The sequence below is a fragment of the Somniosus microcephalus genome, chromosome 9, assembly GCF_052327205.1.
Source record: "Somniosus microcephalus isolate GS21.2 chromosome 9, FLI_Smic_1.0, whole genome shotgun sequence".
Lineage (NCBI taxonomy): Eukaryota > Metazoa > Chordata > Chondrichthyes > Squaliformes > Somniosidae > Somniosus > Somniosus microcephalus.
Window position 1 is genome coordinate 234,923,518 of NC_140995.1, and position 22,976 is coordinate 234,946,493.

At 44.9% G+C, this 22,976-nt stretch overlaps 2 protein-coding genes across 4 annotated transcripts in view; one reads left to right on the forward strand and one right to left on the reverse strand.

Annotated features, from left to right (window-relative positions):
• Positions 1 to 22,707, forward strand: part of glo1 (glyoxalase 1) — a 30,859-nt gene extending 8,152 nt beyond the window's left edge. The window contains exons 1-6 of one of the 3 annotated variants that reach the window (XM_085998037.1): positions 7,696 to 7,854; positions 10,377 to 10,459; positions 12,927 to 13,067; positions 19,723 to 19,790; positions 20,627 to 20,716; positions 21,435 to 22,707. In XM_085998037.1, the coding sequence (XP_085854163.1) occupies positions 7,780 to 7,854; positions 10,377 to 10,459; positions 12,927 to 13,067; positions 19,723 to 19,790; positions 20,627 to 20,716; positions 21,435 to 21,526 (549 nt within the window). In that variant the 5' untranslated portion in view covers positions 7,696 to 7,779 and the 3' untranslated portion in view covers positions 21,527 to 22,707. Of the gene's footprint in view, positions 1 to 7,689; positions 7,855 to 10,376; positions 10,460 to 12,926; positions 13,068 to 19,722; positions 19,791 to 20,626; positions 20,717 to 21,434 lie in introns of those variants that run through there. The other 2 variants (XM_085998038.1, XM_085998039.1) reach the window with 2 other exon arrangements.
• The window catches only part of polr1c (RNA polymerase I and III subunit C), a 151,715-nt gene that overhangs the window by 71,743 nt on the left and 56,996 nt on the right, over positions 1 to 22,976 (reverse strand). Inside the window, exon 3 of the mRNA XM_085998244.1 lies at positions 22,682 to 22,792. Coding sequence (XP_085854370.1) covers positions 22,682 to 22,792 — 111 coding nt within the window. The remainder of the gene's footprint in view (positions 1 to 22,681; positions 22,793 to 22,976) is intronic.

Consider the following 22,976-nt stretch of genomic DNA (forward strand, 5'->3'; position numbering starts at 1 on the left):
TTCGATCGCCTAGATGGGTCAGAGAGGAATTTCCCAGATTTTTTTCTCCCAAATTGGCCATTGGGTCTTTATCTGGTTTTTCGCCTCTCCCGGGAGATCACATGGGTTCGGGTGGATGCAGAGTGATAGAAGATTTGAGGTTAGGATCAGATCAGCCATGATCTTATTGAATGGTGGAGCAGGCTCGAGGGGCCGATTGGCCTACTCCTGCTCCTATTTCTTATGTTCTTATGAGTGCATTATCAACCCGGAAAACCAAATTTTAATTTGATTTGTTAAGTTTTAGTTGAACTTTTGTTTATTTACAGTCCAATTGGGTTTTTTTTGGGTCCAAATAAAAGAGTCCCCAAGGGTCAGTGCTGGGGCCATTGCTTTTTTTGATATATAGAAATGACCTGGATATTGGAATAGAATAGAATTTCTAAATTTGCCGATGACACCAAACTTGGGGGTGTGGCAGTGAGGATGATATCAATCGATTGCAACAGGACATAGAAAGGCTAGCAGAATGGGTAGACAAGTGGCAGATGGAATTTAATACAGAGAAGTGTGAGGTGAGGCATTTTGGCAGAAGGAACAGGGAGAGGGAATATACACTTAATGGCACAGTTTTAAAGAGTGTGCAGGGACAGAGGGACCTGGGAGTTAATGTGCATAGGTCCCTGAAGGTGGCAGGACATATTGAGAGAGTGGTTAGCAAAGCATACGGGATCTTGGGCTTCATAAATAGAGGTATTGAGTACAAAAGTAGAGAAGTTCTGCTGAACCTTTATAAAGCGCCGGTTAGGCCACAACTGGAGTATTGCGTCCAGTTCTGGTCACCACACTTTAGGAAGGATGTGAAGGCACTTGAGAGGGTGCAGAGGAGATTTACCAGAATGGTTCCGGGGATGGGGGAATCTTAACTACAAGGACAGGTTGGAGAAGCTGGATTTGTTTTCATTAGAGCAAAGGAGGTTGAGGGATGATTTGATAGAGGTGTACAAGATTATGACGGGTTTGGATAGGCTAGATGGGGAAAGGCTGTTCCCACTAGTTGATGGTACAAGGACTAGGGGACACAGATTTAAGGTTTTGGGCACAAGATATAGGGGGGACGTGAGGAAAAACTTTTTTACGCAGCAAGTGGTGAGGACCTGGAACTCGCTGCTGACGGAAGTGGTGGAAACGGAGACTCTCAATGTTTTCAAGGGGAGACTGGATAGGCACTTGAGGGAAATAAACTTGCAGGGCTATGGGGATAGAGCGGGGGAATGGGACTGACTGGATTGCTCTACAGTCATGTGCCATTATGACTCTATGGGCTCGATTTTCCAAGCCCCGAGGAGGCAGGTTTGGCGACTTATCCACTCTAAGCATACACAGCCTTTTTAGTACATCCTGTCTATCAATTTTCACCCCTTCCATTGCTTCTACCTTTTCCACTTCTGCCAATATTTTGTCAGCATCCACCTTCTTAGTAAACACTGATACAAAGTACTCATTGAGTATTCTAGTCTTGCCCTGCGCCTCTAAGCATACATCACCTTCTTTGTCCCCAATAGGCCCCACCCCGCCTCTTACTACCCGCTTACTGTTTACGTAGAGTCTTTCTTTCTAACTGGAATAAACCTTTGCTGAGATTTATTAAATATCTCCTTAAATGTCTGCCACTGCTGATCTACCGTCTTACCCTTTAATCTATTTTCCCAGTCTACTTTAGCCAATTTTGTCTTCATACCTTTGTAATTGCCTTTATTAAAGTTTAGGACACTAGTTTCAGATCCAAGATTCTCACCCTCAAACTGAATTTGAAATTCTATCATACCATGATCACTCTTCCCTAGAGGATCCTTTAGTATGAGATCATTAATTAATCCTGTCTCATTACACATTACCAGATATTGTTCTAAGAAACCATCCCGAGTACATTCTATGAACTCGTCCTCAAGGCTACCCTTGCCAATTTGGTTTGTCCAATCTGTATGAAGATTAAAATCGCCCATGATTATCGCAGTACCTTTTTTACAAGCCCCTATTATTTCTTGATTTATACTCTGTCCTACATGTGTAGCTACTGTTAGGGGGCCTACAGATTACTCCCACCAGTGACTTCTTTCCCTTACTATTTCTTATCTCCACCCAAACTGATTCTACATCCTGATCTTCTGAGCCAATATAATTTCTCACCACTGCACTGATCTCATCCTTTATTAATAGAGCTACCCCACCTCCTTTTCCTTTCTGCCTATTCTTCTGAAATGTCAATTACCCCTGACTATTCATTTCCCAGCCTTGGTCACCGTGCAACCACGTTTCTGTAATGGCTATCAAATCATAACCAATTATTTCTATTTGTGCCGTCAACTCATCTATCTTGTTACGAATGCTGCATGCATTCAGATAAAGAGATTAAATTTTTTTCTTTATACCATTTTTACCTACTCTGAAACTATTTGCTGGTGCACGCTTATGTTAAACATAGGGCAATAAACATAGAGATAGGAACAGGAGTAGGCCATTCGGCCCTTCGAGCCTGCTCCGCCATTCAATGAGATCATGGCTGATCTTCGTCTGAGATCTTAGCTGATCTTACCAGTTCAGTACCCCGTCCCCGCCTTTTCTCCGTAACCCTTAATCCCCTTAGCCTTCAGAAATATATCCAATTCTCTCTTGAAAATATTTATTGAATTAGCCTTCACAGCCCTCTGTGGCAGGGAATTCCACAGGCTCACCACTCTTTGAGTGAAGAAATTCTTCCTCATCTCTGTTTTAAATGATTTGCCCGCTATTTTTAGACTGTGGCCCCTGGTTCTGTGCTCCCCTGCCATTGGAAACATTCTCTCTGAATTCAGCCTGTCCAGGCCTGCCATAATTTTATATGTTTCGATGAGATCCCCTCTCAATCTTCTAAACTCCAGTGAGTACAAGCCCAAACTATTCAATCTCTCCTCGTAGGTCATTCCTGCCATTCCAGGTATCAGCCTGGTGAATCGCCGCTGCACTCTTTCCATGGCAAGAACATCCTTCCGCAGATGGGGCGACCAAAACTGTACACAATACTCCAGATGCGGTCTCACCAGCACCTTGTACAGCTGTAGTAAGGTATCCCTATTCCTATACTCGAACCCCCTTGATATGAAGGCCAACATACCATTTGCCTTCTTAATCGCCTGTTGCACCTGCATGCTCTCCTTCAGTGACTGGTGCACAAGAACACCCAGGTCCCTCTGCACTTCCCCATCTCCCAATCTATTGCCATTTAGATAATAATCTACCCTCCTGTTTTTACCCCCAAAGTGGATAACCTCGCATTTATCCACATTATAGTGCATCTGCCACGTATCCGCCCATTCCCCCAACCTGTCCAAATCGCACTGTAGCCTCCTGACATCCTCATCAGAGCCCACCCCTCCTCCTAGCTTAGTGTCGTCAGCGAATTTGGAAATATTGCATCCAATTCCCTGATCCAGATCATTTATATATATTGTGAACAGCTGGGGTCCCAGGACAGATCCTTGCGGCACCCCGCTGGTCACTGCCTGCCACTCCGAAAACGAGCCGTTTATTCCAACTCTCTGTTTTCTATCCGCCAGCCAGTTCTCTATCCACGTTAATACATTGCCCCCAATCCCATGAGCCTTAATTTTGCATGATAATCTTTTGTGTGGAACCTTATCGAAGGCTTTCTGGAAGTCAAGGTACACCACATCCACTGGCTCTCCCCCATCTATTTTACCAGTTACTTCCTCAAAAAATTCCAGCAGATTAGTCAAACACGATTTACCCTTTGTAAATCCATGTTGACTCTGTCCGATCCTTTCCCCATTTGTCAAGTGCTCCGCTATTTTATCCTTAATAATGGACTCTAGCATTTTGCCCACAACCGATGTAAGGCTTACTGGTCTATAATTCCCTGCTTTCTCTCTACCCCCCTTTTTAAATATTGGGGTAACATTAGCTACCCTCCAATCCACGGGTATGCTCTGTCTCCTCCTGTCACACTCTGGTTATCATTACCCCTATCGCTACCCTGCACTATTGCCTTCTCCTTTCTCTTTGACTTTCTAAATTCCCCTTCACCTGAACCCTCCCCCCCATTATTTAGTTTAAAGCCCTAAGACCATCATCCACCAACGCCTCTCCTCCATCGTCCAGCTGTGTGGGACTGCAAGCGCCTGGTTCCTTTCTTATCTATCCGGTCAAAATCACATGCAATGGCTTCTGTTCCCGCTCTTGTATCGTTACCTCTGGAGTCTCCCAAGGATCTATCCTTGGCCTCCTCCTATTTCTCATCTGCATGCTGCCCCTCGTTGACATCATCTGAAAACATGCCAGGTTCCACATGTACACTAACGACACCCAGCTCTACCTCATCACCACCTGTTGCAACCCCTTCACTGTCTCTAAATTGTTAGACTGCTTATCCGACATTCAGTACTGGATGAGCAGAAATTTCCTCAAATTAAATATTAGGAAGACCAAAGCCATTGTCTATGGTCCCAGCCACAAATTCGGTCTATCCCTCTCCCTGGCAACTGTCTGAGACTGAACCAGATCGTTTGCAACCTTGGTGTCGTATTTGACCCCGAGACGAGCTCCCGACCACATATCCAGGCCATCAACAAGACTGCCTACTTCCACCTGCATAACATTGCCCGACTCCACCCCTGCCTCAGCTCATTGGCTGCTGAGACCCTCATCCATGCCTTTGTTACCTCTAGATTTGACTATTCCAACGCTCTCTTGGCCAGCATCCCAGCTTTCACCCTCCATAAACTTGAGCTCATCCAAAGCTCTGCTGCCCGTATCCTAACTTGCACTATGTCCTGTTCACCCTGTGCTCACTGACCTACATTGGCTCCCGGTCCAGCAACTCCTCAGTTTTAAAATTCTCATCCTTGTTTTCAAATCCCTCCATGGCCTCGCCCCTCCCTATCTTTGTAATGTACTCCAGCCCTACAACCCTCCAAGAACTCTGTGCTCCTCCAATTCTAGCCTCCTGCACATTCCTGATTTTAATCGCTCCACCATTGGCTACCCTGCCATCAGCTGGCTAGGCCCTAAACCCTGGAATTCCCTCCCTAAACCTCTCCACCGCTCTCTCCTCCTTTAAGACGCTCCTTAACATCTACCTCTTTGACCAAACTTTTAGTTATCTATCCTAATATCTCATATGGCTCAATGTCAAATTTTGTTTGATAACACTCCTGTGAAGCGCCTTGAGACGTTTTACTATGTTAAAGGTGCTATATAAATGCAAGTTGTTGTTGTTGATATTGTGATCACTGTTTCCCAAATGATCTCCCACTGAAACATGCTCTTGATTCCCAGAACCAGAACTGCTTCCTTCCTCGTTGGGCTGCAAAACACTGATCAAGAAAGTTCTCCTGTACTAATTTCAGGAATTCCTCCCCCTCCTTTTTTAAAGTAATTGGTCAGAAGTTTAGAGGAGAGTTGAGGAGAACTTTTTTCACTGAGAGGGTGGTGGGGGTGTGGAACTCACTGCCTGAAAGGGTGGTAGAGGCAGAGACCCTCATCACATTTAAAAAGTACTTGGATATGTACTTGAAGTGCTGTAACCTACAAGGTTACAGACCAAGAGCTGGAAAGTGGGATTAGGCTGGATAGCTCTTTGTCGGCCAGCGTGGACACAATAGAAACATAGAAGATAGGAGCAGTAGTAGGCCATTCGGCCCCTCGAGCCTGCTCCGCCATTCAATGAGATCATGGCTGATCATCCAAATTCAGTTCCCTGTCCCTGCCTTCTCTCCATATCCCTTGATCCCTTTAGCCTTAAGAAATATATCCAACTCCTTCTTGAATATATTTAATGAATTGGCCTCTACTGCCTTCTGTGGTAGAGAATTCCACAGGTTCACCACTCTCTGGGTGAAGAAATTCCTCCTCATCTCTGTCCTAAATGGCTTACCCCTTATCCTTAGACTGTGACCCCTGGTTCTGGACTCCCCGACCATCGGGAACATCCTTCCTGCATCTAGTCTGTCCAGTCCTGTGAGAATTTTATAAGTTTCGATGAGATCCCCTCTCATTCTTCTAAACTCCAGCGAGTACAAGCCCAATCGACCCAATCTCTCCTCATACGTCCTTCCTGCCATCCCAGGTATCAGCTTGGTGATTCTTCGCTGCACTCCTTCCATGGCAAGAACATCCTTCCTCAGATAAGGCGACTAAAACTGCACACAATACTCAAGATGTGGTCTCACCAAGGCCCTGTACAACTGCAGCAAGACATCCTTGTTCCTGTACTCAAACCCTCTCGCTACGAAGGCCAACATACCATTTGCCTTCTTAACTGCCTGCTGCACCTGCATGCTTACTTTCAGCGACTGGTGCACAAGGACGCCAGGTCTCGTTGCACTTCCCCTTCTCCCAATCTATTGCCATTCAGATAATAATCTGCCTTCCTGTTTTTGCCACCAAAGTGAATAACCTCGCATTTATCCACGTTATATTGCATCTGCCATGCTTCTGCCCAATCACCCAACCTGTCCAAATCATACTGGAGTTTCTCGGCATCGTCCTCACAGCACACACGCCCACCCAGCTTTGTGTCGTCTGCAAACTGGGCCGAATGGCCTCCTTCTGTGCTGTAAATTTCTATGATTCCTGCCCTTTACACTGTTTTTCCCCAGTCTATATTAGGATAATTGATGTCCCCCATTATCACTATCCTATTGTTTTTTATATCTTTCTGAAAAAGTTGGGAGGAGAGGCGAGATTTTAAAAGAACTGGACAAAAGGGAGAGCACATGGCAGTGGGGATTAGTTTTGGATTGCTCGAGCAAAGAGCCAGTACAGGTGCGATGGTCCGAATGGCCTCAATCTTTGCTGCAAACTACTGTGGTCCCTCAGCACCTCGAGACCAGTTACACTTGGGAGTTAAACAGGTGGAATTGGGTTCCTACTTGATCGAGTCAAAACTGAAACTAGAGGGTCTCTTTCTAGGTGCTGACGGACCAGAAGTTGTTTAAAGCACAGAAGGCGGCCACTCGCATCATCGTGCCTATGCTGGCCCTTTGCTCAAGCAATCCCAAACTAAAGGCTCCTCCAGCCTCTGGTTGCTGGTCCCCGCTCGGCAGAACCTTCTCTTCTTAGGCAGTCCCTTGGAACCGAGGATGACTTGCTTCCACATTAAAAATGAGTTCTCAGGTGACTGATGAGTCCAATTCGGGACCTACAGTCTGTCACAGGTGGGGCAGACGGTGGTTGAAGGGGCGGGTGGATGGGGTGCTTGGGTTGACGTGCGCTCCTTGCGCTTGGCTTCTGCTTGCTCCCGGCGAAGAGACTCGGGGTGTTCGGCGCCTTCCCGGATGCTTCTCCTCCACTTTGTGCGGTTTCGGGCCAGGGATTCCCAGGTGTCGGTGGAGATGTTGCACTTTTTCAAGGAGGCACTTGTCCAAGGCCTTGTCGTGGATTTTGATAACTGGGGGGCAGTACTGTGTGGCGGGGGCAGGTTGGTAGAGGACCTTTGTCTAACGGATGTTTAGTGTAAGATCCATGCTCTGTACACTTCGGTTGACGATGGTTTGGAGTTCCACCTCGGCAGAACCAGGCATGTTCCAGCAGCAGCGACCTGCAGTGCTTGTGATTGGCCGAGGTCTGGGATGGGGTGGGTCCACTTCCCTGCCGTCTTTAGAATTGGTTGTTACGTAAATAACCCCCACCCCGTACTGTGTTCTCATTGGGTGGTCAGTATAAGGGGTGGGGCTCAGTAATCAGGGTCTTTGACTGCAGCGGCTGTCGTTGCAGTTACTCTGCTCACTCACACCGGCTGCAATGTCTCAGGAGCTGAGAGGACTCACTGACGAGCAGGCTCATGGCGCTTGTTGCGACCCAGACCCCGAAACCAAGGTAAGGCGGCGGCGGTGGGAGACGAGCTGTCAAGGGTGAGAGGGGCTCGGGTTAAAGTCTGGCCCGGCCGGATCCATTGGGAAGCTCAAGGCCCCATGGTAATTTGACCTGCTGACTGGTTGATTGACACGAATGGTGGGGGATTGGGGCATTGTTGGGCGGCTGAGATCACATTGCTCCGACATGGTTTTTTGTCTGGTATATTAATTTTAAGCTCCTTGACTAAATGCTCTACCGAGTGTGGTACTGAGCCAAGCTGACAAGGAAGATCATGTAACCTATTCCCAATCTGTTAGTTGGGGGCCAGTGATCGGGGAGCTGTAGTTGGGCTTCGCACCACTGAGCTCAGGAATGGGAAACACACCCAGGGTTCCCACTCCTGAGGGCTATCCACTGATTGCTTGCTGGGAAGTGCATATGAGGACAGGATCTGTGCTACCCTTGTAGTCGGTCTTCAGGTTCGTGCATGAAGGATGGCCACTTAATACTGGAAAAAGAAAAAAATAAGAGTACAGGGAAGGGGACTAATAACTTAGAATGAAGGAATAGAGCGTATATCATCCACTGCTGAAACCCTCATCCATGCCTTTGTTACCTCTAGACTTGACTATTCCAACGCACTCCTGGCTGGCCTCCCATGTTCTACTCTATGTAAACTTGAGGTCATCCAAAACTCGGCTACTCATGTCCTAACTTGCACCAAATCCCGTTCACCCATCGGCCCTGTGCTCGCTGACCTACATCGGCTCCTGGTTAAGCAACTCCTTGATTTCAAAATTCTTCTCGTTTTCAAATCTCTCCATGGCCTCTCCCCATCTCTGTAATCGCCTCTGTCCCCACAACCCACCGAGATATCTGCACTCCTCTAATTCTGCCCTCTTGAGCATCCCTGATTATAATCGCTCAACCATTGGTGGCTGTGCCTGGGCCCCAAGCTCTGGAATTCTCTGCCTAAACCTCTCCGCCTCTTTTCTCCTATTAAGACACTCCTTAAAACCTACCTCTTGACAAAACTTTTGGCCCTCTGCCCTAATTTCTCCTTATATGGCTCGGTGCAGCGCCTTGGGACGTTTTACTACGTTAAAGGTGCTATATAAATACAAGTTGTTGTATATTCAAGTTTGCAAATGACACTTCGGAGTAAATTGTGTAGATAGTAGCAGGAAGCTACCAAGAGATATAGATGGACTAAGTGAGTGGGTAAAACTGTGGCAGATAGAATTTAATCTGGGGAAGTGTAAGGTCTACTTTAGATCTAAGAAAGACAAATCAGAATATTTTCTTAATGGTGAAAGAGTAGGAGCTATGGAGGAGCAAAGGGATTTGGGTGTGCATGTACACAAATCACTAAAATCTCGGGCACAGGTATAGGTTGGAATACAAAAGTTAGCAAGTTATGCTTCACTTGCACAGACTCTTGGTCAAACCCCATCTGGAGCACTGCATTCATATCTAGGCCCTGTACTCGGGAAGGATACATTGGCCTTGAAGGGCAATAGTGCATACTCACCTGAATGATACCAGGGCTTAAAGGATTAAAATATGAGGATAAGTTGCAGAAACAGGTTGTATTCCCTCGAGTTTAGAAGGTTGAGTGGGTGATCTAATTGAGGTTAAGGTTGATATAGAGAAGCTATTTTCTCTGGTGGGGGATTGTGGAGAATGGGCCTATACTCTCTGGAGTTTAGAAGAATGAGGTGTGATCTCATTGAAACATACAAGATTCTGAAGGGGATTGACAGGGTAGATGCTGAGAGGTTGTTTCCCCTGGCTGGAGTGTCTAGAACTAGGGGGCATAGTCTCAGGATAAGGGGTCGGCCATTTAGGACTGAGATGAGTAATTTCTTCACTCGGAGGGTTGTGAATCTTTGGAATTCTCTTCCCCAGAGGGCTGTGGATGCTGAGTCTGAGTATATTCAAGGCTGAGATAGATTGATTTTTGGACTCTCGGGGAATCAAGGGATATGGAGATCGGGCAGGAAAGTGGAGTTGAGGTCGATGATCAGCCATGATCTTATTGAATGGCGGAGTAGGCTCGAGGGGCTGTATGGCCTACTCCTGCTCTTACTACTTATGTTCTTATTCCAGAACAATCTTAAAATGAGAGCTAGGCCATTTAAGACTGAAAGCACAAAGTAGTGGAAATGTGGAAAACTCTTCCCTCAAAAGGCTGTGAATGCTGGGTCAATTGAAAGACTGAGATTGACATTTTTATTAGGTAGGGGTATCTAGGGATATGGAGCAAAGGTGGGTAAATGAAGTTGAGGTACAGACCAGTCGTGATTTAACTGAATGGCGGAATATGCTCGAAGGGGCTACTCCTGTTCCTTATATTCCTAATTGGCTAGCTTTTTGTGTATCGGTTGCTACCTTCAGGGGAGGAGGTGAGAAAAACAAATAAATTGCATGTAACTTGTTTACCCCCCCCCCCCCCCCCTGCCCGCAATGTTGTATGTTAAAAATAAAATTCTTAACCGGAGCACATTTATTTTCCAACGTTCTCACCAGTCCCTGTCTTTCAGGATTTTGTGATGCAACAGACGATGTTGAGAGTGAAAGATCCCAAAAAATCTCTGGACTTTTACACCAGAATCATTGGAATGACGTAAGAAACTTATTTGGAAAAAAAACTGATTAAATAAAAAGAGAAAAGCAAGTGAGTGATCGTTTGTACTAGAGAGAAGAATGGAAGCAGAAAGTAAGGAAAAGCCCACAAACTAAAAACAAAATGATGCAAACAGAAACCATTTGGTCATCTTTGAAAGTCAGGTTACTTTCTGGGATGCAAGCCTTCATTAATCCAGTTCTGCAATGAAAGGTTAGATCTGAAATGATCACCTTGCTTTCCCTTGGATGTCGACTGAACTGATGTATGGTTCCAGCATTTTCTGCTTTTTTTTTTCTCTCGCTAAATCAGATGGATTCTGGAAGCTTTGCATTTTCCCTAGATTTCTGTTGGTTTAATGTGTCCTATTTTAATCCATGCTGCTCTTAAAATAAACAGAGCTCCATGGAGCACTATTGAAGTCTATGGAGCTTGCATTCTGACTAAAACAGTACTTGCAAGTAAGTGCATGTCAGAAATGCAGTCTACACTTTGGTTAACATTGCAGATTAATTTTTCCTAACTCACCTGCTTGGTACAGTTTGGGTTGCAGTTTCATCTTGTTCAGTGTGTTTTTCCACCACCCACACCCATAGTTTCTTCCCCCCCCCCCCCCGGTGACCTTTAAGGTCTCTGATTACTTTATTTTGTCCCTTAGTATTCACATGTCCCTGGCTGCATCTAAGCCCTCTACCCTTGCAAAAACTGCCCCACGCACTCCCTGATCATCACCCATTCTAACTCTCCTGCTCAATGTAGTGTATGTACCTTTTAAGAGGAACTATGTTTTTGAAGCCCCTGTATACTGTAGTACCAGTAGTGACCACTCGGGTATATAAGCCTGTGTAGCGTCTTGTGTAGTTAGTTCACCTCCAGACTTTGTTCAGTAAACACTTGCTAAATCAACTCCTGCATTCCGTGTCTCCATTAACACACGGATCTAACACTCAACAGTTCCCTTGTTTCTCATGGTCTCCCACCCAAGTCATTCTGTTCTCTTCCCCTCCCCAGTATTAGGCAAGCCCCCATATCCTATCCAGAGCTCTACTGCCTCATATCAAGTCCCAGGCACCTGTTGCCCATTCATTGTTAGCCTCCACTGACTCCGTGTTCCCAATTTATTGATTTCAAATTTGTTTACAAACCCCTCCATTGCTTTGCCCCACACTACCTCTGTGACCACCTCCACCCTTGCAGGTCACACTGTTTTTTCTTATCCAGCCTGCTGTGTGCCCCTCCTTCTCCATCAGTGGCAGAGACTGCAGGCATCACAACCCTGCACTCTGGAACTCCCTTCTTAAATCCCTCCGCCTCACCCCATTTTCCAACATTCCAAAGCCTCCCCAAAACCATCTCTTCAGTCATATCTTCGCTCGATCGCTTCCCCTAATTCTCCTAATCCTACTCAGTGTTACCATCCCTGTCCTCACTTCTAAGGCTCTTTGGGATGTTTTACCATGCAAAAGACACAATATAATTGCAAGCTGTTGCATATTTATGAAAGCCTCCGGGTGCTGGACAATACTTTTTTTTAATAAATCATTAGCTGTCGGTGGTTTGGTGTTTAGTCCAAGTTCAGATGTTAGATTTTGCCTGGTAATGACTGGCATTTTCTTTTGTTCCATTCCTTCCTTCAAATCTAATCTTGTTGAAAATTAAATGAAAGTGCTTCCTGTATTTAACCGGTGGAAACAAGTTGCCAGTTGTAGTCGAGGCCTGGGCTTGTCTGACGATCCCTGTTGGCTAAAATCGGTGAACAAAGTTGGCACAAAAATCACAGCCAAACAAATTTAAAAAAAGTAAACGGCCAGTAGAGATGTAAGATCTTTTATCTGGGGCTGTGTTTTTAGGCTGTTGGCGCGTATAGGCACATCTTGAATTGAAGAAGTAGATGTGCCAGTAAAACAGAAGGCGGCGGGGGGGGGGGGGGCGGAAAGAAGGGGCTATAATAGTATAAAAGCTGCTTTTGTAGAGCAAGTGGGAAAGTGTGCTCCGCTCTCCTGTAGTCACATCCTAGGAGTGCATCCGATCTCTCTCTGAACCAGCTACAAAGTGGCTCCCTGTATTTGGTGCATGTGCAGACTGGCTGCGGTAGCTTGGTTCCTGTACACGTGCAAACGACTAGTGCCATGGCAACACTACAGCGAATTGAGGTGCATGTGATGGCGTCGCTGCTGGAATTGTGCTGATGGAGAGAGTGTTTACTGGGCTCAAGAAGAGTGCTGGCAGGTGGGAAGACCCAGTTTCAAAACTGGAGAGAAAAAAGAAAAAATTAAATCCGGTGCATTTAGCTTTTCGTTACTGTTGGCTGTGTGAAACGATGGACCTTGTTTATCCCATTGCCTATTCCCTCCCCCTCACTCATGTGTTCTATGGACCTCTCTTATCCCACTGCCCATGCCCTCCCTCTCACCCACTACCTCGCTCCCTCTTTATCCTCTCTGATGTCTCGTCACCTTGTTCACAGGCTGCTGCAGAAATTCGACTTTCCCTCTATGAAATTCACACTCTACTTTTTGGGCTACGAGGACAAAAAGGAAATCCCAGCCGATAAGAATGAGCATACAGCCTGGACCTTCTCGAGGAGAGCCACTATCGAGCTGACGCAGTGAGTATGGCGTGGAGTCAGGGCGAGGAAGTCAGTTGAGACAAATTGTCCTGCCTGTCCTGAACGCTGAATATTACTCTGCTTTCATTCCACTGTTACCATCTGGAAGCATCACGCAAGTGACCACGTTTAACTACATAAGTGATTACACTGTAAACAGTCATTCACTGCCTGTGAAGGTGCTCTATAAATGCAAGTTCTTTCCTTCTTCATGTGCTTCTTTGATAAAGAAGTTTTATAAAGTACACAGATTCTATGGTTGCAGAATGCTATGTATGTGTATATAATGCATGGCACAGTGACTTACAACAACTTGCACTTGGATAGCGCCTTTAATAATCACAAGAGCATTAAACAAAATCTCACTCAGCCACATAACGAGATATTAGGGCAGGTGATCAAAAGCTTGGTCAAAGAGGTAGATTTTTCAGGAAGTGTCTGAAAGGAGGAGAGAGGATGAGGGAGGGAATTCCAGAGTTTAGGGTCTAGGCAGCTGAAGGAACAGCCACCAATGGTTGAGCGATTAAAATCGAGTATGCGCAAGAGGCCAGAATTGGAGGAGAGCAGAGATCCGAGGGTTGCAGTGCTGGAGGAGGTTATTGAGATGGGGAGGGGCGTACCTACCTGGTGCCTCTGTACCTTTGCAGTCCTAGGCCTGCAGGCGTATGCCTGCGTAAAAGCCCATGTATCCCGGGACACATGCAAGTGTACTTGGCATCACGTGGGCCAGCCCAACCAATCACAAAGGGGATTCCCATTTTGCTTATGGGTATTCCATTTATGTATCGGAACCCCCGTAAGCATAATCGGAATCCCCTAACCACAATTTCACCCCACTTAAATAAAAATAAATCATCACGTAAAAAATTAAAATACAATTTAATGAAACATTTAAAACAAAAATTTAATTTTTTGAAAAATAAATGTAAACATTTTTAAAGGGGCCAAAAATAACCCAAACTAATTTTAAAGGTTTTTAATGTTTAAATCATTTAAAAAAAAAAAAAAAAAAAAAAAAATTATTTTATTCTTTATTTAAACCCTTGCACTGGTAAAAGTAGGCCTTGCACCTGCTTTTACCAGGCGTAAGAGTTTCATGGCCATTCACTGGGCAGAGGTTGGGTAAATAGCCCAACCCTGCGCCAGCGAATGTCCATTTCCTGCGCATTCTATGCATCCCGTTTCTCAACTACATGTTGCCCCTTGGCGACATCATCCAAAAATACAGCATTCATTTCCACAGGTACGCTAATGATACCCAGCTCTACTCCACCACTTCTCTCAACCCCTCCACGGTCTCTAAATTGTCAGACTGCTTGTCCGACATCCTGCTCTGGATGAGCAGAAATTTTCTCCAATTAAATGTTGGGAAGACTGAAGCCATTGTTTTCGGTCACCATCACAAACTCCTTTCCCTCGCCACTGACTCCATCCCTCTCCCTAACATCTGTCTGAGGCTGAACCACACTGTTAGCTACCTTGGTGTCATATTTGACCCTGAAATGAGCTTCCGACCACACACATCCGTAGCATAACTAAGACCGCCTATTTCCACCTCTAACATTGCCCGTCTCTGCACTTGCCTCAGCTCATCCGCTGCTGAAACCCTCATCCATGCCTTTGTTACCTCTAGACTTGACTATTCCAACACACTCCTGGCTGGCATCCCACGTTCTACCCTATGTAAACTTGAGATCATCCAAAACTCGACTGCCCGTGTCCTAACTCGCACCAAGTCCTGTTCACCCCTCACCCCTGTGCTCGCTGACCTACATTGGCTCCTGGTTAAGCAACGCCTCGATTTCAAAATTCTCATCGTTGTTTTCAAATCCCTCCATGGCCTCGCCCCTCCCTATCTCTCATCTCTTTCCGCTTCACCTCCCTCCTTTCCCCCCCCTCCCCCGGAGATATCTGCCCTCTTGAGCATCCCTAATTATAACTGCTCAACCTTTGGTGGCCGTGCCTTCTGTTGCCTAGGCCCTAAGCTCTGGAATTCCCTGCCTAAACCTCTCTGCCACGCTTACTTCTCTTTCCTCCTTTTAGACGCTCCTTAAAACCTACCTCTTTGATCAAGCTTTTGGTCACCTGCCCTAATTTCTCCTTATGTGGCTCGGTGTCATTTTTTGTCTTTTAATACAATGAAGTGCCTTGGGAAGTTTTACTACGTTAAAGGCGCTATATAAATACATGTTGTAGTTATTCGTACGCTCTGTCAAGCTGAAACTTGACTGATCTCAAGTTCTGGGTTTTCGCGCATGCAGAAACCCAGAACTTGCGAGGCACAGCGTATGCGGTCATAGACCCTGGAAAATCCGGGCCAATATCTACTTCTTTGGCTCAGAGTCTTGTTTTTTGATTACACCTCTGTGGTGCCTTGAGATACTTTTTTTCTTTGTTAAAGGCACTATATAAATACAAGTTATTGTTGAATGAAAATTTGGTTTTGAGAAGGCTTTTAAAAGCAGGGAGAGAAGTAGCAAAGCCAAGAGGTTTAGGGAACGATTTCCAGAGAATAGGGTCCAGATGGCTGAATGCTCTGCAACCAGTGGAGGAGCAACAGGGAAGGGGGAGTGGATGCACTGGCTGGGACATGGGGGTGGTGAAGGATGCACAGCTGGGGTTAGGGCATGAGGGATTTGAATGGTCTAGTGATGTGCTGTATATATAAGAACATAAGAAATGGGAGCAGGAGTAGGCCAACCGGCCCCTCGAGCCTGCTCCACCATTCAATAAGATCATGGCTGATCTGATCCTAACCTCAAATCTTCTACCCCTCTCCATCCACACGAACCCATGTGATCTCCCGGGAGAGGTGAAAAACCAGAAAAAAAACCCAATGGCCAATTTGGGAGGAAAAATCTGGGAAATTCCTCTCCGACCCATCTAGGCGATCGAAACTCGTCCAGGAGATCACTCTGTCCCTATATTTTCTACAGTACTTACCTTCTGTAAAGGCGATCTCCACCCAGCCTGGAACAGGAATAAAACCATCTCCTGAAATCTAACACAGAATTAGAACACAAGTAGGAGCAGAACCAGGCTACACGGCCCCTGGGCCCGCTCCACTACCCACGGGGCCATGACCATTCCGAACCTAGACTCATGTCCAATTTCCTGCCCGCTCCCAGTAACCCTTAATTCCCTTTACTTCTAGGAAACTATCTATATTTCTGTTTTAAATTTATTTAATGATGTAGCTTCCACAGCTTTCTGGGGCAGCAAATTCCACAAACCTACCACCCTCTGAGTGAAGAAGTTTCTCCTCATCTCAGTTTTGAAAGAGCAGCCCCTTATTCTAAGATTATGCCCCCTAGTTCTAGTTTCACCCATCATTGGGGACATCCTCACCGCATCCACCCGATCAAGCCCCTTCACAATCTTATGTTTCAATAAGATCGCGCCTCATTCTTCTGAACTCCAATGAGTAGAGTCCCAATCTACTCAACCTCTCCTCATATGACCACCCCCTCATCCCCGGGATTAACCGAGTGAACCTTCTTTGTACTGCCTCGAGAGCAAGTATGTCTTTTAAGTATGGACACCAAAACTGTATGCAGTATTCCAGGTGTGGTCTCACCAATACCTTGTACAACTGCAGCAATACCTCCGTTTTTATCATCTATCCCCCTAGCAATAAAAGCCAACATTCCATTGGCCTTCTTAATCACTTGCTGCACCTGCATACTAACTTTTTGAGTTTCGTGCACCAGGACCCCCAGATCCCTTTGTACTACAGTACTTTCCAGTTTCTTGCCATTAAGATAATAACTTGCTCTATGATTTTTCCTGCCAAAGTGCATAACCTCACACTTTCCAGTATTGTATTCCATCTGCCAAATCTCTGCCCACATACTTAGCCTGTCTATGTCCCTTTGCAGGTTTTTTATGTCCTCCTCACTCACTACTTTCCGTCCCATTTTTGTATCATCTGCAAACTTTGATATGTTACACTCGGTCCCCTCCTCCAAATCGTTAATATAGATTGTAAAGAGTTGGGGACCCAGCACTGACCCCTGCGGAACACTACTAGTTACTGATTGCCAGTCTGAGAACGAACCATTTATCCCAACTCTCTGCTTTCTGTTAGTCAATCCTCCACCCACGCCAGAATATTACCCCCAATCCCGTGACTTTTTATCTTGAGCAATAATCTTGTGTGGCACCTTGTCAAATGCCTTTTGGAAGTCTAAATACACTACGTCCACTGGATCCCCTTTGTCCACCCTGTATGTTACTTCCTCAAAGAACTCAAACAAATTTGTCAAACATGACTTCCCCTTCATGAAACCATGCTGAGTTTGTCCAATTAAATTATGTTTATCCAAATGTCCCGTTACTGTCTCCTTAATAATGGACTCTAACATTTTACCAACCACTAACCGGTCTATAGTTTCCAGCCTTCTGCCTACTACCCTTTTTAAATAAGGGTGTTACATTAGCAATTTTCCAATCTGCCGGGACCTTTGCTGAGTCCAGGGAGTTTTGGAAAATTATTACCAATGCATCCACAATCCCTAACGCCACTTCCCTCAAGACCTTAGGATGTAAGCCATCAGGTCCAGGGGATTTATCCGCCTTGAGTCCCATTATTTTACCAAGTACCACTTCCTTAGTGATTTTAATCGTATTTAACTCCTCGCCCCCTGTTTGTCCAGTGTTGGGATATTCTTAGTGTCCTCTACTGTAAAGACTGATACAAAATATTTGTTCAGCGTTTTTGCCATCTCCATGTTTCCCACCATTAATTTCCCGGTCTCATCCTCTAAGGGCCCAACATTTACTTTAGCCACCCTTTTTCTTTTTATATAACTATAAAAACTCTTGCTATCTGTTTTTATATTTTTTGCTAATTTACTTTCATAATCTATCTTCCCTTTCTTAATCAATCTTTTTGTTATTTTTTGCTGTCCTTTAAAGACTTCCCAATCTTCTATCCTCCCACTAGATTTGGCTACCTTATATGCCCTTGTTTTTAGTCGGATACTTTCCTTAATTACTTTACTTAGCTACGGATGGCTATCTTTTCTTTTACACCCTTTTTTCCTCAGTGGAATATTTTTTTTTTGGAAGTTGTAAAATAACTCCTTGAATGTACACCACTGATCATGTACCGTCTTACCCTTTAATCTATTTTCCCAGTCCACTCTAATCAATTCTGCTCTCATACCTTCATAGTCTCCTTTATTCAAGCTCAGCACGCTTGTTTGAGATCCAACCTTCTCCCCCTCTAATTGAATATGGAATTCAACCATGTTATGGTCACTCATTCCAAGGGGATCCTTTACTAGGACATTTTTAATTAATCCTGTCTCATTACACAGGACCAAATCTAAAGTTGCTTGCCCCCTGGTCGGTTCAGTTACATACTGCTCAAGAAACCCATCCCTAATACACTCAATGAACTCTTCCTTAAGGCTGCTCTGCCCAATTTGATTTGTCCAGTTAATATGATAATTAAAATCCCCCATAATTATAGCTCTTCCCTTATTACAAGCCTCAACTATTTCCTGATTAATACTCCGTCCAACAGAGTTGCAACTGTTCGGAGGCCTATAGACTACGCCCACTAGTGTTTTTTTCCCCCTTATTATTCCTTATCTCCACCCAAACTGTTTCACTATCCTGCTCCTTTGACCCAATATCATTTCTCTGTATTATAGTGATTCCTTCCTTTATTAACATAGCCACCCCACCTCCCCTCCCTTCCTGCCTGTCCTTCCTGATTGTTAAATAACCTGGTATGTTTAATTCCCAGTCATGGTCACCCTGCAGCCATGTTTCTGTAATGGCCACAAGATCATACCCATATGTCGTTATTTGTGCCGTTAACTCATTCATTTTGTTACGAATGCTACGTGCATTCAGATAAAGAACTTTCAAACATGTTTTGTGACACTTAGTTCCTGTTTCTTCCCCTTTTTAGTACTTTACCTTTTACTCCATACCTTCTGTCCCTTCCTGACATGTTCTGTTTTTTAATTCCCCCACTGTTACCTAAGTCTATGACCTTCTCTGTTGTCATTTCTATTATTTGCTCTCTAGAAACCACCCCCCCCCCCCCCCCCAACTAATTAGTTTAAAGCCCTCTCTACAGCCCTAGTTATATGATTCGCCAGGACTCTAGTCCCAGCACTGGCCAAGTGGAGTCCATCCCAACGGAACAGCTCCCTCCTGTCCCAGTACTGGTGCCAATGTCCCAAGAAGCAAAACCCATTTCTCCCACACCAGTCTTTGAGCTACGCATTTAACTCTTTAATTTTATTTATCCTAGCCAAATTCGCTCGTGGCTCAGGTAATAACCCAGAGATTATTACCCTTGAGGTTCTGTTTTTTAATTTGACTCCTAGTTGCTCATACTCCTTTAACAGAACCGTCTTCCTTGTCCTATCTACGTCGTTTGTACCAACATGGACCACGACAACTGGATCCTCCCCCTCCCACTCCAAGTTTCTTTCCAGCCCAGAAGAGATGTCCTTAACCCTGGCAGGCAACACAGCCTTCGGGACTCCCGCTCTTGACTGCAGAGAACACTATCTATCCCCCTAATAATACTATCCCCTACCACTACAACATTTCTTTTTACTCCCTCTACTTGAATGCAGAAAGGAGTGCTTTGATCTGGAACCCTCAATATCCTTCTTTTGTGTTTTTACAGCAACTGGGGCACTGAGAATGATGAAAACCAGGCCTATCATAATGGGAACTCCGATCCTAGAGGATTTGGTAAGTTTGTCTCGTGATTTTGGTTTAATTGTTTGTTTTAAAATTTCGTGAGGGGTCACTTGGCAAAGGGGGTAACTGCTGTACAGATCAGGAAGGTCCAGCTTCAATGCCTGCTTTGGTGAGGTGGCATTTCTCAGTTGGGCCAACAGAATGTTAATTGGTCTCAATACCCTAGACTAGGAAAGCAGTGAGGCATGTTTGGTTTTTGGGGGAGGGGAGAAAACCAGCTAGGGTCCTTGCTCCAGATTCCTATTCAATGGCTTCTGTGTGTGCGTGCAGATGTCTTGTTTAGGTTTGGCTGTGCTGCCTGCCACAGTTGAGTAGTCTACTAAGATTAGATAGTGATCAGCAGTGAAGCCTGTTTTATTTATTTCTCCTCCCTCATCTATCTCTTTCATAGGCAAAGGATGCTGAGGCAAATGCTGTGTCACCACTACCACTTTGACTGAGATTGATTAACTCAGCACAGACTGAGAACATCTTAAAAAAATGGAACTAAGCTTTTGACAGTCTTGGACATAGAGGTGAAGGAACCCTTCCTCAGCTCTCATTCCTGCCAGTTTATATGTATGATCTTCAATGTTGAATATCGCACTGGTTCCAGTTCACAGGGCAAGTGAGCTGCTGGGTTTATGCCTAAGTTGCTGTGAGCCAATTGCGAGGAGGTGGCTTCTAACCGAGATGTGCACTGGATACTGCCCCATGACTGAGAGCCGGAACTTGTGGAGAAGGTGGATTGTCCCTCAAGTATTGTGCTGTACTTCTGGAAGTGGATGTTCAAGTAGTCTAATGGTCAGTGTCTTGAATTTTCACTTGGATCTAATATTCACCTGCAGGTCACCTGGGCATTGCTGTCCCTGATGTTTATGCTGCAAGCAAACGATTTGAGGAGCTGGGAGTAAAGTTTGTAAAGAAGCCAGATGATGGTGGGTAACCACTGCACTTGCTAATATTTGTTTGTTTTGAGTGATTAGACAAATCTTCAACTGAGACTTTTTCCCTTTGCAAACTCTCTAACAATCAACTGATTTTTGTTTTCATCTCTGACAGCTGTATTCTCCAAACATTTTCACTGAATGTAGATGATTGCTGTTGAAATCAGTGCCATTTGTAACCACAATTTCAATTTGTTGCCAAAAAAGATCTTCCCTCACTCATGGCTTTTAGTTGTTGAGGTGGTTGGAAGACCATCCCATTGGATTTAAGAGTATTAATACCTTCTGGTTGAAGGCTGTGATGTGCTGCGTGACGCAGTGGCTGAATGCCGTGGGTCTCTAGCATTTCCCCCCCCTCATTTTCTCTCTTCCCCCCCCCCCCCCCCCCCCGCCCCGCCAAACGACCTGTTCAATCTCTGCTCTGTTAGCTGGTATCTCAGCTGGAGAACTGGCCGTGGCACCACTGGGTAAAACCAGCTAGCATTTGTGTTCCTGACCAGTATCCAGTGAATCCTGCTGAGTGTGTCGACTGAGGACCGGATCGGGCTTGGCTGTGATGCCCATTGAGTGACTAGCCTGCCAAAATTTCATGCTTTTCTTGATGTATGAATAATGCCTAGTGGGGTGAGTTGCAGGTGAGACTTGAGTGAGAGGGTTGGGAAGTGGTGAGAAATAAAATGAATACCAATGATCTTTTTTCTTGCTTCAGGTAAAATGAAGGGGCTCGCTTTCATTCAGGACCCAGATGGTTACTGGATAGAGATTCTCAGCCCAAACCAAATGCTCACCATAGTCCCTTAGGTGAGAAATGTGGGACGTGAAGCTCAACGGCTAGTTGCACACTTAAGTTTACAGAGCGCTCATTGCTTGAACCCGTGCGAGTTGTACCAACAAAAGAGATCGCTGTACCAGCAATCAGACATTACAGTATTGTTTTGCCATGAAAATAACTAGAAATTTACTGCAGTGGAATTTGGGCATTTAATATAAATTTTGTAGACTGGGAATTTTTCTTTAAAGTTCGGTTATCTCTGGGCAGTCACTACCAACTTCCTGGTATACCAGAAATTCATATTACCCAATCCCAAAGGAAGGTTACGGCTGGAATATTCTGCAGTTGTGAAGTCCCAGATCTGCACGAACTTAGTGTGACACCTTGACCGATCCAAATACAAAATGCTGAATATATTGTGATCCCTCAGTAATTCCTAACTTGCCTGCTCAGTGCCGTCCTTTTACAACTTTTACCGAGGGGGCGGGGGGAGAGAAGTTACAATCTCTTAAATTTTGTTGCAGAACATGAAATGTTTTGATGAGGGTTTGTCTTAAGATTCTAAACCCACATTTCCACTTCCTTTTAAAGGTACTTTTAAATTGCAGCACCTACTGTAATACTTGGCTAAAAGAGATGGAGAACGTCAACCCCCACCCACCCATCTCCAATGCAGTTATTCAATTCTAACTTCTTGGAAAGTAATCTTCAGAGGGCTTGTGTTGAGCTCAGCTGATCATAGTTTGGTGAAAGCTGACTTGACAAATGTCAAAGTTAGTGTTAGGTGGAGCTCATCTGGGAGCCACCAGAGTTTAAAATTCTCAACATGGAGTTGTTTCATTGAAGGTTACATCCTCTCCTTCTGCCACACAAGAAATACTGTTCTCCTATTAAAATGGGCAAATCCAATCCCAATACGCTTGCTATGTTGTAGGTTTATAATCTTCCACCACTGCCCAGGGACCTGGACAAAAGATTCCCAGTCTGACTGCTTATAAAATGCTGTTAATATTGTTTGTACTTATATTGTCTTAATCAGAAATCTTCTCTGTGCTTTGTGATGCACAGCAATTTATACCAGCCACACCTTTCAGGAGCAGTCCCACGTGCAAATTTGTAGAGTGACTGAATCTAAATTTCTATTAACTGGCATTCTGGCTAATTGTTTTCATGTAGAGCCTTACCTGTAATAAAGGTTTATTTTCTTCAATATACTTTTCCAGGAGTATTTTTTTTCCCCCTCCTTCCCTTTTAATATACCAAGTGGAAGGTTCTGGGCTTGAAGTCCCTTGGAGCTGTCGGTACAAGAAAACACAAGACATTTTTGCAACAGTAAAAGACTATCCAACTCCTCTCCTCCATATCCTTCAGTCCGCCACTGTCAAACACCTCTCTTTACCTGTAGAAGCCATTTATACTGTTTTTCTTCAATGCTCTTTCCTGATCGAACCATAGAAGTTTACAGCACAGCAGGCCAAT